Raw genomic sequence first — 16,197 nt, forward strand, 5'->3', positions numbered from 1 at the left:
AATAACTAGCTAAGTGCTAGCTATGTACATATATATACATATCTGAGCATAGATACACATACATTTACATATATGAGCATATATGTACACTCAGGTCAAAGCATACTATTTCTAGTAATACCTTATATGAGAGGGAGAAGATAACATTGTAGCTTTGTTAGCAGGGAGCTTCTCACAAGGCTCCACGTGGTGTTCACGACATTAATGAATTATATTCTTCCCCAAGGAATCAATTTATGAAACTGAAAATGATCAACACTTCCAAGAGATAGCAAGGATGCATGTACCACAGATCAGAAAAAATATTAAGGGAAAATTCTGATTTAAGAAAACAGGCTTAAATCAATGAAAATGAGACATACTACTTTTTTCTTGTTTTTCAATGCAAACCAGATCAATCTTACCACTAAATATTATACAGCTGAAGGCCAGAGCGCTCAAGGCTGATAACGTGAAATATTTCACTAGAGCAAACGTGATTTTAGAAGCATTAAAAAAGCAAAAAGCAAATGTATGTCTCATACTCACAATGGAGATTCTTCTCAAAGTGAAAAAACAAAACAAAAAAACCCAATTGCTCCCCCCTTATTATAACTTTTCTGTAGTCAACACTGCCCTCTAGTGATATAAAAGCCAAAGATCAGAAAGCGAACATCACTGTTGGTTCAGTTGAGTATGTTTCAGTCAGAGAATCTAGTTTGGACTACAAATCCCACCAAAGACAGAATAAATAGATTCAGGATGACCTTTATTATATACTGTATGTTAAATGAGAAACTCTTTTAAAAGGCATTAAATCAAGGACACTAATTCATGGAAACAGCAGCTTTTAAATACTATGGGAACAAAACATCACTGCACAGTGAATTACATCTTCATATAAAATTATGCCATTCAAGGGCCTCCCTGGTGGCGCAGTGGTTGAGAGTCCGCCTGCTGATGCAGGGGATACGGGTTCGTGCCCCGGTCCGGGAGGATCCCACATGCCGCGGAGCGGCTGGGCCCGTGAGCCATGGCCGCTGAGCCTGCGCGTCCAGAGCCTGTACTCCGCAACGGGAGAGGCCACAACAGTGAGAGGCCCGCGTACCGCAAAAAAAAAAAAATTATGCCATTCAAGAAAGACCTTGAAGACTTATAACCTAAGATATGAGAATATGTAGGATAGTGAGACTAAAGCCTCACCATCTGTAGACAAGAAAATTCAACAGGAAACGAGCCAGGCTAGTTCTCATGGTGTGTATAAACACACTGAAAAGTGTCCCTAGAAACCAAGACCTCACATACCTGCCAGCTCTGCCCATTAGTATACTTGACTCCTCCTTTTAGGAAGAAAGCTCAAGAAAAAGAGTACTTTTGGTTGCTAAGTATTTACTGAGCCCAGGAAATTTTCCAAGAAAAGAAAGACTTACCAAGGGTGGTGCCATCCTGCCCCATGATGCACTTCATGGAAGTGATGATCTGCTCCACGACAGGTGGTGACAGTGATGTGGCGTACACTGCACTATGAGAGTGTGTCCGCAGATAGTCGATCAGCTCCTGGGGAGTTCACAGAAGCAAGTCATTAGAGGCAGTGCGTGGATTCACTGGCAATGTCACTGCCTTCCTCCCAGGTGACAGAAGCCTCCTCCCTTCAATAGCACTGGAATAGGGACATCTACCTGAGACATGAGATCAACCAATACGGTCAAAGCACACTGTCAGCAACAACTGGGTCAGACACATGGCAACATCCTTAGGCTTTGTTTTGTTTTGTTTTTTTGGCTGGGCTGCGCAGCTGGTGGGATCTTAGTTCCCAGACCAGGGATTGAACCTGCGCCCTGAGCAGTGAAAGCGAGGAGTCCTGACCACGGGACCACCAGGGAATTCTCTGTTTCATTTTTTAAACATGCCACAACATGAAAGGAAGAAGAACTAGGTTTAAAGAAGACCTCTAAACTTAGAGAACATATCATTGAATGTTATAAACAGCTCTGCAATACTAAATTAAACAAGAAAGCATTTGGATTGCTGTCTAGATACAACTTACTTCTAAGTATTACAGAGAATACCATTTGCATCTTACCCCATGCCTGCAAAGCCCATCCTTACATTCCCGAATAAGTGACAGGTCTCTAATATCAATTTTAAAGACACTAAATGTCCTCTCCAGATAAACAGAGATTTATAAAATGATATAAATGTGGCAAAAGTTAAACAGAAATTCATTGGGTCTTTCATGAGGACACTAAAGCCATCTCACTGAATAAAAAAAAAAACTTGTCTGTCAGTCACAAAAATTTCAAAACAATCAGTTGTATATCTCTATTCTCTGATACCTTTTAACTTCACTAAGTCTTTATATAAAATGTGCACACAAAGAAGCTTATGTTCCAGAACCAAAACAGGAGACACAAAATGCAGCCAGAAAACAGTGCAGATACTAAAAATTGTACAAAACCAAAAAAAAAAAAAATACACTGTACCTCAATGATCTCCCAGAGTATTATTTTTCTATCCTTTTGTTTAGTAACAAATCTTACCAAAAACCAATCAATTCTCAAAAGTGAGCCTGGTCCTTTTAAAAATTGAAGTAAATGTCTATTGAACTTGACTAAAACCACTGATAATGGGGTTTCTCTAAAAGACAATGAATTATTAAGAGAAAGGCCATGCTTTAAGACTCCCAGCATCAAATTTTAAAGAGGAATTTTAAAGAGGAATTTAAGGACATTTATTTAAGGACATTTAAGCACCTACCATGTACTATGTACAAATACTTGACATACATTGTTTTTTTTCCTAATACTGGAGAGTTTTTTAAAATAACAGTTTTATTGATATACAATTCACATACCATAGTATTCACTTTTTCAAACTGTATAATTCAGTGGCTTTCAGTATATTCACAGAGCTGTGCAACTTTCACACTATCTAATTTTAGAACATTTTCATTACCTCAAAAAGAAACCTCATACCCATTAGCAGTCACTTTCCACTTCCCCCATCTCCTGAGCCCCTGGCAACCACTAATCTATTTCTGTCTCTATGATTTGCCTATTCTGGATGTAACGTATTAAAAAAATACTTTAGCCTTTTGAGACTGACTTCTCTAATTTAACATAAGGCTTTCAAGGTTATTTCTACGTTATAGCATGGACATACATTATTTTTTAAACCCTAACTACAATCTTATAAGCCAGGCACATTTATCTCTGTTTTCCTGATAAGGAAATCGAAAGGTTAAATACTTTGCCCAAGGTCTCATGAAGTTTGGGAAATACTCAAACCTAGGGCTCTGTCTCCACGGTTGAACCATTTCCACCATGCTACACTGATTCTCAAATACCCCAAAGTTCATTATGTAATTTTTGAATTGGAAAATACAATGCCTTGTTAGTACACCAGAGCTAGCAAAGTCATCTTTTTTCTTCCTGTCTTGCTGCTCACCCAAGATGCATCTGAATCCAAGGGCAGGGGAAGAAACTGGTCTTCTATCCCCCACCGGTTCCCATGACATCCCCACTACGTTTGACACAGTGAGCACAACTCAAACCCAATAGAAGACCATGGCAAACAGGCAGCACCACTGTGTGTTCTTTCATACAAGAGGGTATTCTGTACTCAGACCAGGATGTAGTTTAGAACGAATAAGAAAACAACAAACAATGAACAGAACCAGCTTATCAGAGTCACTCACCAGGCAGCTGAAGTGTGAAGTGTGCTGGCATTATACGCCTAAATCACAAACAAATTTAGGATCTCCACATCCAAGTTTGGGACTCTATCTGATAAATGTGAGTAACCAAATCGAAATCTAGTAGCCAGTACCTTTATGAACCTTAACTGCTTGATTCTCAGGGCCCATTTACCTTCTTGCCTCCGATGTATCCTCCAGAAGCACCGAAGCTCTTTGTGAATGTTCCCATCATAATGTCCACATCCTCAGGATCCAGGCCAAAGTAATCCACCACACCTCGTCCTGTAGGGCCCAGAGCCCCAATGCTGTGAGCTTCATCTAGATACAAGTATGCCTTGTATTTCTTCTTAAGGGCAATCACTTCAGGAAGGCGAACAATAGATCCCTCCATGCTGGCAAAACAGGGTAAAAAATACACACACTGAGACTTAACTCTTAAAAATTAGGAGTTGGACACTTTATTATTATTAATTTTTTAAGTTTACTGCCTTTTTAAATGGTCTGACAACTCTGTCTGTGGTTTTTTTTTTTTTTTTTAGCAGTTTTAACAATTCTTTATTTCCTTGGGTTCATACTAACTCAGGTGAACTTCCAGACAACTTTAGAATAAAAAAATTTTCCCCATATATATTACACTTGTGGTCCATAATCTTCTCATTCAGTCTCAACAATACCATTGGAACCAAGTTGCAATCTATATTATTAGTCTTCTACATAAAACATGTAACAGTTCTTAACTTACTTTTCCAGTATATTTTATAAGGCAGTTCTGTTATTAACTCACTACTCCCTTCCAGCACTTATTAAGTCTTTGTTCATTAATAGACTGCAATGGTTTTTTATCCCCCAAAGGAAAAAGAAAGGATTAATATTTATTGAACATCAACAAGGTGCCGAGTTCATTACACTAGTTTTCCATATTCAGAGTTACAACAAGATTTGGGAACAAGAAAAAATAAGATTACCCTCCGAAGGCTAAACTACAAAGCAGCACATGGTGAAGGAAATTAGCCAGCCTTAAAAGAAGCATGCCTGTGGTTTTAAACTGGCAAAGGTAGACAATGCCATGGCTAGGCAGATATCTAAAGGAAAGGAGACTGGATCTTTTAAAACAAACACCAGAATACAAGTGATCTTAATTCACCACAGAGGGATAGAGGTCACAGTAGATTCTTCTAAAGTTTGTAATTATAGGCAACATTAGACTTTGCATCACATTGCATGTGTAATTAAAATTACATGAAAAGAATAAAAACCATTAGGAGATGAGAGAATAAATGCAAGGGCTGCAAATAGGTAAGCAAAATAAAATATTTCTTAAAATTAAATGGTGTGTAATTTGTTTTGACATATCAGGAAACATATTCCAATTCTTGCCCCTATATATATAAACCCCCTCTACAAACAGTGGAAAAATAAAGGAGCCAAATAGAAAGGAGATCTGGAGGTCATACAGCATGATAGAAAGAATAAAGAAGAGCCAGGTATTTTAAGAAGTCAGAAACCCTGTCTCCTTAGTTTCCAGAGGGGTCTAGATTAGTGTCCCCTTCAGCTTAAAACTTCTATGACTCCATGGGGCAAATCAGACATAAGAATAATAAAGCAGGATTACCTATATATTCCCTCCACAAGGATTAGAATTTTCTTCCAGGGCCTTCGTGTCCGAGGTTGACCATAAACAATGGCATCTTTCAACAGCTTCTCTAGGCTTTGCATATCTATGGCACACAAAAAATAATTTCAGCACAAAGTATCTTCCTCATTGCTAACTTTATTCCTAAAGTGCAAATATACACTTCTTATTCAGGAAGTGTGTCTCAGATAGCAAAGGACATTAACATAATTAGAACTGGGCAGAAAAAGATAGGGCTAAATGGGTAAGCTACTGCTGGCTTGAATTAAAATCTCATCTAGAATGTAACAAGTGTTCCAAACCACAGAAACTCGACTAAATGAGTGTGGCACAGTTGATTCAGTTGGTTAGCATGCTTATGAAATGACCAGTGTTGCATGTGAAATACCTTGCCATTCAGTTAGCTTTTTTTAAAAATCTTTATTGGAGTATAATTTCTTTACAACGGTGTGTTAGTTTCTGCTTTATAACAAAGTGAATCAGTTATACATATACATATATCCCCATATCTCTTCCCTCTTGCATCTCCCTCCCTCCCACCCTCCCTATCCCACCCCTCTAGGTGGTCACAAACCACCAAGCTCATCTCCCTGTGCTATGCGGCTGCTTCCCACCAGCTATCTATTTTACATTTGGTAGTGTATATATGTCCATGCCACTCTCTCGCTTTGTCACAGCTTACCCTTCCCCCTCCCCATATCCTCAAGTCCATTCTCTAGTAGGTCTGTGTCTTTATTCCTGTCTTACCCCTAGGTTCTTCATAACATCAGTTAGTTTTTTTTGTATTTATAGAATCAACTGTATCTTTAATCCTAGTGAGTCATTCAGAAGTAAATGCATAAAAAAGGCTGAGCAAGAAAGTGTGAATGAACTACTAGAAATACATACACCTCCTAAGAAGCAAAATATGGGAGAAAAACTTCAAAGTGTACAGCCCATTTCCTTTCACCTACGATATGTTCAATAAAAGCCTGCTAAATAGCTTTATCTTGGTAGTGGGTTGAATACACACCAGTCTGGGCAAGCATGAATCTATGTGTTAGCAAGCTTGGCCATCAGTTGAGATTGTTCCATGTCTGACTTGACCAGTTGCCTGTCCACAACCAAGTTCTTCTGGCTCTGTTGGTCATTAAGGTGGTTAACAGGCCCAGGAACACTTGGCTAGTACTACCATTAATGAGGAGCCTAATTTTCCTGTTAAAGACAAATGCTTTGAAGACCACTGCTACCACCGCTACAGACAGCATACTTAAAACACCTGCCCTGGGGCTTCCCTGGTGGCGCAGTGGTTGAGAATCTGCCTGCCAATGCAGGGGACACGGGTTCGAGCCCTGGTCTGGGAGGATCCCACATGCCGCAGAGCAACTAGGCCCGTGAGCCACAACTACTGAGCCTGCGCGTCTGGAGCCTGTGCTCCACAACAAGAGAGGCCGTGACAGTGAGAGGCCCGCGCACCGCGATGAAGAGTGGCCCCCACTTGCCACAACTAGAGAAAGCCCTCGCACAGAAACGAAGACCCAACACAGCAAAAAAAAAAAAAAAAAAATCTGCCCTGAAACAATGCCCCTACGAACACCCCACCCAAAATCTATGCAACATTAAGTCTAGGGTGTGGTTACCAGGGGTGGGAGGCATCCCATCATAAATCTGATTTTATATACTTTACTGTTCATCACTGAAGGAAGGGGTTACAAACTTACATGAATTTGCTCTCTTCATACAAGAAGAGAGCAAATTGGTAGAAAAGAGAAATAAGATAATAAAAACACACTACAAACGCAAAATGGCCAAAAGCTGTGACTGTGTTTACACCTTTGGTTATTCATAACAAAACAATCTATCTGCTATCTAACCTAGAGATAGGAGATGCTCCCACAAAGTAAAAAGTCTCATCTGAAGCCACTAGTCTTTCTGCAGAGGGCGACGTGTGGCAAACAGCAGGAGACAAGTAAAAATGGACTCATTGTTTCAGTTTCCTCTGTTTATATACAGGAGGGAAGGGAAAAATAAACACTGATTCAAAATTTTAGATGAAAGGAAATATCTATGGAATGCTTGACCATATTATCTACTCAGGAAAAAAAAATTCAATACCTCTCTCATAGTATACTCTCCAAATCCCATGTAAGTTAAAGATTTAGATAAAAATGGGGAAGGCCATTACACAAAATCCAAACAAAAGTCTTAAGACAATAAATGTGACAACATAAACATTTTAATAAGTCTGCACAGCAAGACACTAAAAACAAAGTTAAAAATAAAAAATATTGCAACATAAAGGGCTCTTATAATCAGTAAAAAGAGAAACAGTTTGGGGCTTCCCTGGTGGCACAGTGGTTGAGAGTCCACCTGCCGATGCAGGGGACGCGGGTTCGTGCCCCGGTCCAGGAGGATCCCACATGCCGCGGAGCGGCTGGGCCCATGAGCCATGGCCGCTGAGCCTGCGCGTCCGGAGCCTGTGCTCCGCAACGGGAGAGGCCACAACAGTGAGAGGCCCGCGTACCGCAAAAAAAAAAAAAAAAAAAAAAAGTTGCTCAACACTTAATAATCAAAGCAATAAAAATTAATGTTATTGGACTTATTAGATTAGAAAAGATTTTAAATGATGCATAATGGCTTATGTTGGCCTGTGAGTAGAAATAGTCACTGTTTTTGAGTTGAGTTGTTGTGTAAACATTTGTACCATATTTGGAGGCAATCTGGAAAAGCACAGCAAATTTATACCATCTTAACCATGCATTCTAAAGACTGCTGGGAATTTATCCTAAGGTACTAATCAGACCAGTGAGCAAAAATGTGAATGTTAAGTAGTACTGTTTCTAGCAGAAAAATTCAGAAACAACCTGGATGTTCAAACTGAGGGATGGACTGAATGAGGGCACTGCCTGCCACCCTGGCATTACAGGAGGAGGACAGTCACACGTACTGCCAAACTTCCCGATGTATTGCAAGAAAACAGCAAGTCACACAACAGTGTTTAATAAATCCCATTTACATAAAACAAAATACTGTATATATCTTTCTCACTGTAAGATATTTTATAGACAAAAGGAAGAAAGTTATTACTATCCATAAACCTTCCATCCAGAGGCACAGACCTAACATCTGAGCATATATTCTTTTAGACTTTTGCCTATACATGTACACAGTTTGGTAATCTTTCCTCTCTACATGAGGGTTTTAACTTGGAAAGTTATGCATTTTTATTGTGATTATTTTAATAATGCACAAAGATATTTCCATTTAGGGAGAAAGGTCTGGCTTAGTGCCACTCTTCTCCGTGCTTATACAGCACCTGTTCATATCTGCATTTCAGTATTCGTCTGTTGTATTCTAACTACTGGTTTCTCTATAGTCTCTTTAGCAACCAGTCAGAGATCCTTGAGATCAGGGAGCTTGCTTTATTCACCTTAATACCCCTAATGTTATGGCAAGATATACCACAGGCATCTAGCAAATGCATACTAAACAAGTGACTTGTAAACAAGGAAGATGAAAAAGTTCAAAGTAAAAAAAAAAGAACAATGTTTTTACTTTGTACCAAAAGGCTTCCTTTAGCCTTTATTTATTTATTTATTTATTTATTTTCGCGTTACGCAGGCCTCTCTCTGTTGTGGCCTCTCCCGTTGCGGAGCACAGGCTCCGGACACGCAGGCTCAGCAGCCATGGCTCACGGGTCCAGCCACTTCGCGGCCTGTGGGATCTTCCTGGATCAGGGCACGAACCCGTGGTCCCCTGCATCGGCAGGCGGACTCTCTACCACTGCGCCACAAGGGAAGCCCTAGCCTTTATTTTTATTCCAACTTTTAAAAGACTGGACCAGAAAGACATTTTAAATGTTGCTACTTCAGTTTCACTTATATTTCCTATTAATGTAATTAATGTTACCACTGCCACTAACCCAAAGAATATTACACACTAAAGCCAGCAGTAAATTCCATAACGAACTCACTGTTGTGTTTGAAGACTCGAATGGTTGCTCCCGAGAGTCTGGCTCCTAGAACCAGTGATGCATGGTTCAGTTCATCACTCAGAATCAGGCAACCCTGCAAAACCACAAGCACAGGAAGGTAAGAAGCTAGGGGGAAAGGTTTAGTTAGACAAACTACAAAATGCTAAAATCATTAATAATTATATCTTATTAAGGAAAGCCTGCACAATGGCAAAGTTATCAATTTGCTCTGGAATCTTTGTTTATATTATTATATTAATATTATATATGATATTGATATTATATATATTAGTTTATTATATTATAATAAAATATTATATAAATCATTATTACTGTTTACATGTTATAACTTTTTCCATCCTTTTACTTTTAACCTGTGTCTTCAATTTTTTTTGTTTTGTTTTGTTTTGTTTTTTAATTTTGGTCATGCCGTGTAGCTTGCAGGATCTTAGTTACCCAAATAGGGATTGAACCTGGGCTCACAGCAGTGAAAGCACTGAGTCCTAATCACTGGACCAGGGAATTCCCTGTGTCTTTAAATTTAAAGTAGGTCTCTGGTGGAAGCCTATTTAATTTTATCTGGTCTGAAAATCTCTATCTTCTAATTGGAATATATAAACCATTCATATTTAATATGATATCAATATAGTTGTGTTTAAATCTCTTCTCTTGCTTTTTGTTTTCTATTTGTCCCATCTATTCCTTGAGGAACCATATATGTATGTTAACCTAGTCCAAGTACCTCATTTCACAAAGGAAAATTTGAGGCTAAGAAAGGTTGTGACATGCTCATGGTCACACAGCTAAATCTGACCATATAACTAACCAAAAATATCTCAGGTCTTCTGCTCATTAATACACTGATTTTTCAATATACCATGCCTAGATATCAATGTTAAAATGAGATGTGTAGGGTCAGCCCGTGAGGGCCCTTTCAAGTTGATAGTGCCAATCTGTTAAAATGTGATTTACAAGGTCTCTTATCTTTTATCTCTTCTACTGTCCCCTCACAAACTCTACCCACAGAAAATAAAATACATACATATATATTACTTTTAACTTATTATTTACCTATATTATTACTTTTAACCTATATTATTACCTATATTATACATATATATATTATATATATATATACACACACATAATTGGCCCATATATCTCTGAACAACATGCATTACAGTAAGAACAAGTATTAGGGACCTATATATTTTCATATTTTTCTATTAGAAAAAACCACCTGATAAATAATTTCCAAACTAAGCATCCTTTCTTCCATAATTTTAGTCTTTTATGAGAATTTACTTATGAGAATCCCTTTAAAACTGTATGAAACGAAGAAGGCAAGAGTCATCTCATGGAAGGAGAAAAGATCATGGGTTCCAGAGAAAAAGCTTCAACTGATAAAAGTCTCCATGGGATACACGTACACACAAATTATATAAAATTTTATGATAGAGATATCTTTGGGTAAACTATGTGTGAAGTTTACAATAGCTTCTGGCTTGCCTGAATGCCTTACAAAACAAAAGAAGATATATACGAGGCAGTTTTCATAAATGACAGACTAAATCTTACTTTGCTAACAAGAGCAGGAATGTTCATTGAGTTTGTTGCAAATCCCATGCCATATGTCATAGCAGCTTCCACTCCCAAGAAACTTGCCACAAGCTTCTCTAGTTCTTCATGCTTGTCCAGGTTTCCTGTGCGAAGAAGTTAATGAAGTCGATACCACCAAACCCAAATTTAAGAATTACTCATTACTTCATAAAAAGAAATCATAGTCTATGTGTTATAACCTTTTCAGACTAAGGTCTATGAAGGAGTCAGTATTATGAAGAGTAAAGGCTCATAAAGAATACAGTAGTTGAATAAAATCAGATGCAGCACCTGTGGTGGCATTTCTATAAAAAGGTTGCCAACAATTTCTCCCATTCCTGTTCACACATGCTGGTTCCAAGTCTATGCCTTAAGGGGACTGGCAGCATCTGCTTTTATACACTTGAAGTCAGCTGCCATGTAAAATAGTCTAACTAGCTTGTTGTAAAGACAGATCATGTGGACAGGGAGGGGCTCTGGAGGATGAGGGACTATGGAAGGAAGGGGCAGGGCTCACCACTCAGCTGAGGTGCCAGACATGTAAGTGACACTATCTTGGATACTCTATCGTCAGTCATAATGCTCCACCCAACTCCACATGGAGCCGAGATAAAATGTCAAGTCCTTTCCAAATTACAGAATCACAAGCAAATAAGTACATGTTTCTGTTTTAAGCCACTAAGTTTTGGAATGATCTGTTATGTAGCAAAAGCCAAGTTAAAAAACACCTTCCCTCACTTTGTATTATGATTTTACTTCAAATGCTCAAATTTTACATCAAGTGCTCAAATCCTTAAGAACCAAACAACACTGATTAATGATAATGGCTACATGCAGAGAGAAAAGAAGCAGAGAAAGAAGACTGCTGAACTTGGATACTATGTGTCCTTAAAGCTTAAGCAAGTCATTTATCCTCTCTGGGCCTGTTTCTTATCTGTTAAATACCAATAATAATATTTGCTCTATCTACCCCATGACATTGTTGTAAAGATCAGAAGGGATAAGATGTTCAAGAAATTTATACAACATAAAGCGCCGTAAAGACATAAGGTGGGCTTCCCTGCTGGCGCAATGGTTAAGAATCTGCCTGCCAATGCAGGGGACACGGGTTCAAGCCCTGGCCCGGGAAGATCCCACATGCTACGGAGAAACTAAGCCCGTGCGCCACAACTACTGAGCCTGTGCTCTAGAGCCCATGAGCCACAACTACTGAGCCCATGCGCCACAACTACTGAAGCCCATGCACCTAGAGCCTGTGCTCTGCCACGAGAAACCACTGCAGTGAGAAGCCCACGCACCGCGGCGAAGAGTAGCCCCCGCTCACCACAACTAGAGCAAGCTCGCGCACAGCAACAAAGACCCAATGCATCCAAAAATAAATAAATAAAATTTAAAAAGTATCCTTTAAAAAACGATGTAAGGGGCTTCCCTGGTGGCGCAGTGGTTGGGAGTCCACCTGCCGATGCGGAGGACACGGGTTCGTGCCCTGGTCCGGGAGGATCCCACATGCCGCGGAGCGGCTGGGCCCGTGAGCCACGGCCGCTGGGCCTGTGCGTCCGGGGCCTGTGCTCCGCAGCGGGAGAGGCCACAGCGGTGAGAGGCCCACGTACCGCAAAAAAAATAAAAATAAAAATAAAAATAAAAAAAGATGTAAGGTATGATTACTCTATGTCATCACTGCACAATGCTCCCTTAACCACATCACTGGGGATAGACCCACGTGAAGTAAGAATAAATTGTTGTTTTAATCTACTAAATTTTGGGGTGATTCACAGTAATAAACATCCAGAAAGTTGCCTTATAACTTTTATGGTTATCAGTTCTCTTGAACAAAATGGAAAAATTAGGAATCCTCCTTTGAACTTAAATAAATTAAATCTCTTTGTAGAAATCTGTTCACTTTCACATTTTATAGACTTGTAATAATAATAAAAGAGCTAATGTTTATTGAGGGTTTACCATGTTACAAGCACTTTACATGAATTAGCTTATTTAATTCTTGAAACACCCCTATAGTATAGGAATTATTATTAGCCCCAATTTACCAGTATGGAAGCAGAGTAACGTTCATATGCCCATGAGCTCAGTACTAGTAAGTAGTACTCTCAACCACTATCATTGACAAAAGCCAATAAAGTCAACATTAAAGTTATAAATGAAACAAATACTTAATGGAAACTTTCTAGAGATATTCTGTAAGTATAACATAATGGAAAAGATAAATATATCTCAAAACACACTGAAAGCATTAAAATCATCCATCACTTCAGAAAAATAAAGCATTCTTTTTAGCTGATCTAAACTACATGGGAAAGCATGTATTTGGATGCTCTATACAGTATTCTAGCTCTATCTCAGTATTATTCCCTCCTGAGTAAAAAAGTTAAGAATAAGAACATCAGCTGGCCAAACAGAGCTACACTTACCAATTTCCTGCCGAGTGCTGCATACTCCAACTCCATATTCCTCTAGGACTCTGGCAGCTGCCTCTTGACATGGTCCAGTATTCCGTGCAAACCCAAGATAGTTGTAGGAACCCATGTTTATAACATCTTTAATTACATTCCCTGTGTACCTGTATTTCAATAGCATAAAAGTTCATGAAACTCAAAAGCAAATCAAATACATGTGATAATAAACTTACTGATAATACAAAAGGAAGCACCCTCTATAGGAAGCAGAGAGAATATGGTCTAGATGAAAAGCAACTCAAACTCACTACCAATTAGGAAGACGGAAGTTAAAACAAAATACCAGTTTTTACTTATCAATAGGGATGTTTAAAAACTGACCATATCATGGGAATTCCCTGGCAGTCCAATGGTTAGAACTCGGCGCTTTCACTTCTGTGGCCCTGGTTCAATCCCTGGTCAGGGAACTAAGATCCTGCAAGCCATGAGGCAAAGCCAAAAAAAAAATTTTTTTAAATTTTTTAAAATAAATACATAAAAATAAAAACTGACTACATCCAGTGTTGGCCAGGACACTCTCATACGCTGTAGGTAAGAATATCAGTCAGTACCTTTCTTTGGAGGGCAGTTTGACAGTACTTCTCTATTAAAAGATATACATATCTTTGACTCATCAATTCCTACACACATATAAAAGGATATATGCTTAAGGATCCTTTAAGAGTCACTACACAATTTATCTACGGTGTCCCTTTCTCAGGCACACAGACCAGTGACTTTCCACATGGTGGAAGCTCAGTCAGCCTGGGACCCCAAGTGAGGACAACATGGTTCAGAGGCTCCACCGATCTAAGACGGACATGAAGTAGGGACAAGAAACAAACTGCTTCTGTCTTAACGCTGAGGTTTTGGGGGTTTTTCACACAGGATGATGTAGCCCAATCTACTCTACATTATATGTATCTATACCGTAGACCACTAAGCAGCCACTACAAGTAGTGAGCTTGCTGTGAACGTACACAAGAAGGATGCTGTCACCAGCATGTCAGCAAGTAAAAAAAGCGAGATATACAATAATTTCTATAGTACGATCCCCTTTTTGTAAATCAAAAACGACCTGTGTGCAACCCCAGTAATACACTATATATATATATATACATGCAATAGAAAACATATGGAGGAATAATATACAATAAACGGATAACAATGGTCACCTCTGGGAAATGAGGATTTGTGGGGAAGTGGATTTGCAAAAGGATAGTGGTTAGCTGTCATAGGGGACCTTCAGTTTATTTGTATTATTTGTCTTTTTAAAAAAACGATAACCATACAACCATGTAATGCCTGTACAATATAAACCAAACGAAATCTTACGAATATAAAAGGTTTTCTAAACAATTCAATCCATTTAAGTAAAAACACTCCTTGAATCATTTGAGAAATCAAAATAGCCATAAATAAATTCAGATAACTGATTCTGGTAAATGGCATAACAGAAAGGATGGTTTTTCTTTGTGTGAGTTTTTTTAATAAGTCAAATTTTGTTTTCAACTATAATCCAACACAGTGACGAATGTAGTAGCAAAATGCATTTAAAAAATCTCAGGACTCCCCTGGTGGCACAGTGGTTAAGAATCCGCCTGCCAAGTCAGGGGACACGGGTTCAAGCCTGGTCCGGGAAGATCCCACATGACGCGGAGCAACTAAGCCCATGCGCCACAACTACTGAGCCTGCACTCTAGAGCCTGTGAGCCACAACTACTGAACCCTCACGCCACAACTACTGAAGCCACCTAGAGCCTATGCTCCGCAACAAGAGAAGCCACCACAGTGAGAAGCCTGCACACTGCAACAAAGAGTAGCCCCCGCTCACCGCAACCAGAGAAAGCCCGTGTGCAACAACGAAGACCCAACACAGCCAAAATTAAATAAGTACATAAATTTATTTTTTTTTAAATCTCAGTAACAATGAACAATATGAAAGGAAACTAATCATGCTGTATTGTACTCTCGGCTTCCACTCCTATTTTGACAGAATATTCAAATTGCAATACAATATCTTCTGAAGTGAAGAAATTCTTTTTTTGTTGTCAAGAAACAATTTCCCAACCGAGACTCACTTGAACGACCAGTTGTAATCATGAGACTGTCTCTCCATGATGTCCACCCTGGCCCCAGGCACACTGCAGATGGGCCGATTCCAGTTGTCTCTAATCCTCATGTAGAGGTTCCTTGTATAGAAGTTTTCGAAATCCTGATACAATGACACAAAGTCCTGCCAAAAAATGGTGAAAATACTATAAATTAAACTGAGTTCCTTTGAAAAGTTTTACAACCTCCCTTTTCGTAATGCAAGAGCACTTTAGACTAAGACGTCAATTATACAGAATTAACTGATATGGAAAACATTGGAAAGGCATCAATTCCTTATGTTATTTTAAAACAACTCAATCAGGTAAAAGTCACTTAGCTTTGACCATTGAGCTATAAGAAATGGTTGCAAGTAACTATCTGACTGCTCGAAAGTAGAGCCAAAGAATTCAACTTAGTAAAGCAGGCCTCATAAAAATAAAACCTGGTTTGTACAATTCTGTCTTAAATGGTTTTCCTTCCTCAAAACCTTAAAAACATGGCTCTTCTGCCCCGCCCCCACCAGTAATATATTAGGGGAAATGCCATAAAAACCCTTATAATTCCAGTTTCAACCAAGAAAAATAATTCCAAAATTAAGATTTCATTCTCTGCATATTTTCAAGGATCAAAATGAAACAAATCCAAAGAAAAATTATAAACAAGAAACACTAAAAGGTAGGTTATAGAAAGACACCTACTTGAGGTTTCTTTCCTTGGATGGGCGTTTTTTAAAAATCTCAAAATGGGACTTCCCTGGTGGCGCAGTGGTTAAGAATCCTCCTGCCAATGCAGG

The 16,197-nt window shown here is 38.9% G+C and overlaps 1 protein-coding gene across 1 annotated transcript in view; it reads right to left on the reverse strand.

The window, feature by feature from the left end:
* The window catches only part of SPTLC2 (serine palmitoyltransferase long chain base subunit 2), a 110,848-nt gene that overhangs the window by 59,658 nt on the left and 34,993 nt on the right, over nt 1–16,197 (reverse strand). Inside the window, exons 3-9 of the mRNA XM_082618961.1 lie at nt 15,392–15,546; nt 13,287–13,435; nt 10,840–10,964; nt 9,262–9,355; nt 5,289–5,394; nt 3,849–4,068; nt 1,410–1,536 (exon numbers count right to left, since the gene is read on the reverse strand). Coding sequence (XP_082475087.1) covers nt 1,410–1,536; nt 3,849–4,068; nt 5,289–5,394; nt 9,262–9,355; nt 10,840–10,964; nt 13,287–13,435; nt 15,392–15,546 — 976 coding nt within the window. The remainder of the gene's footprint in view (nt 1–1,409; nt 1,537–3,848; nt 4,069–5,288; nt 5,395–9,261; nt 9,356–10,839; nt 10,965–13,286; nt 13,436–15,391; nt 15,547–16,197) is intronic.

This window comes from Mesoplodon mirus, assembly GCF_964341445.2.
Source record: "Mesoplodon mirus genome assembly, chromosome: 4".
NCBI lineage: Eukaryota > Metazoa > Chordata > Mammalia > Artiodactyla > Ziphiidae > Mesoplodon > Mesoplodon mirus.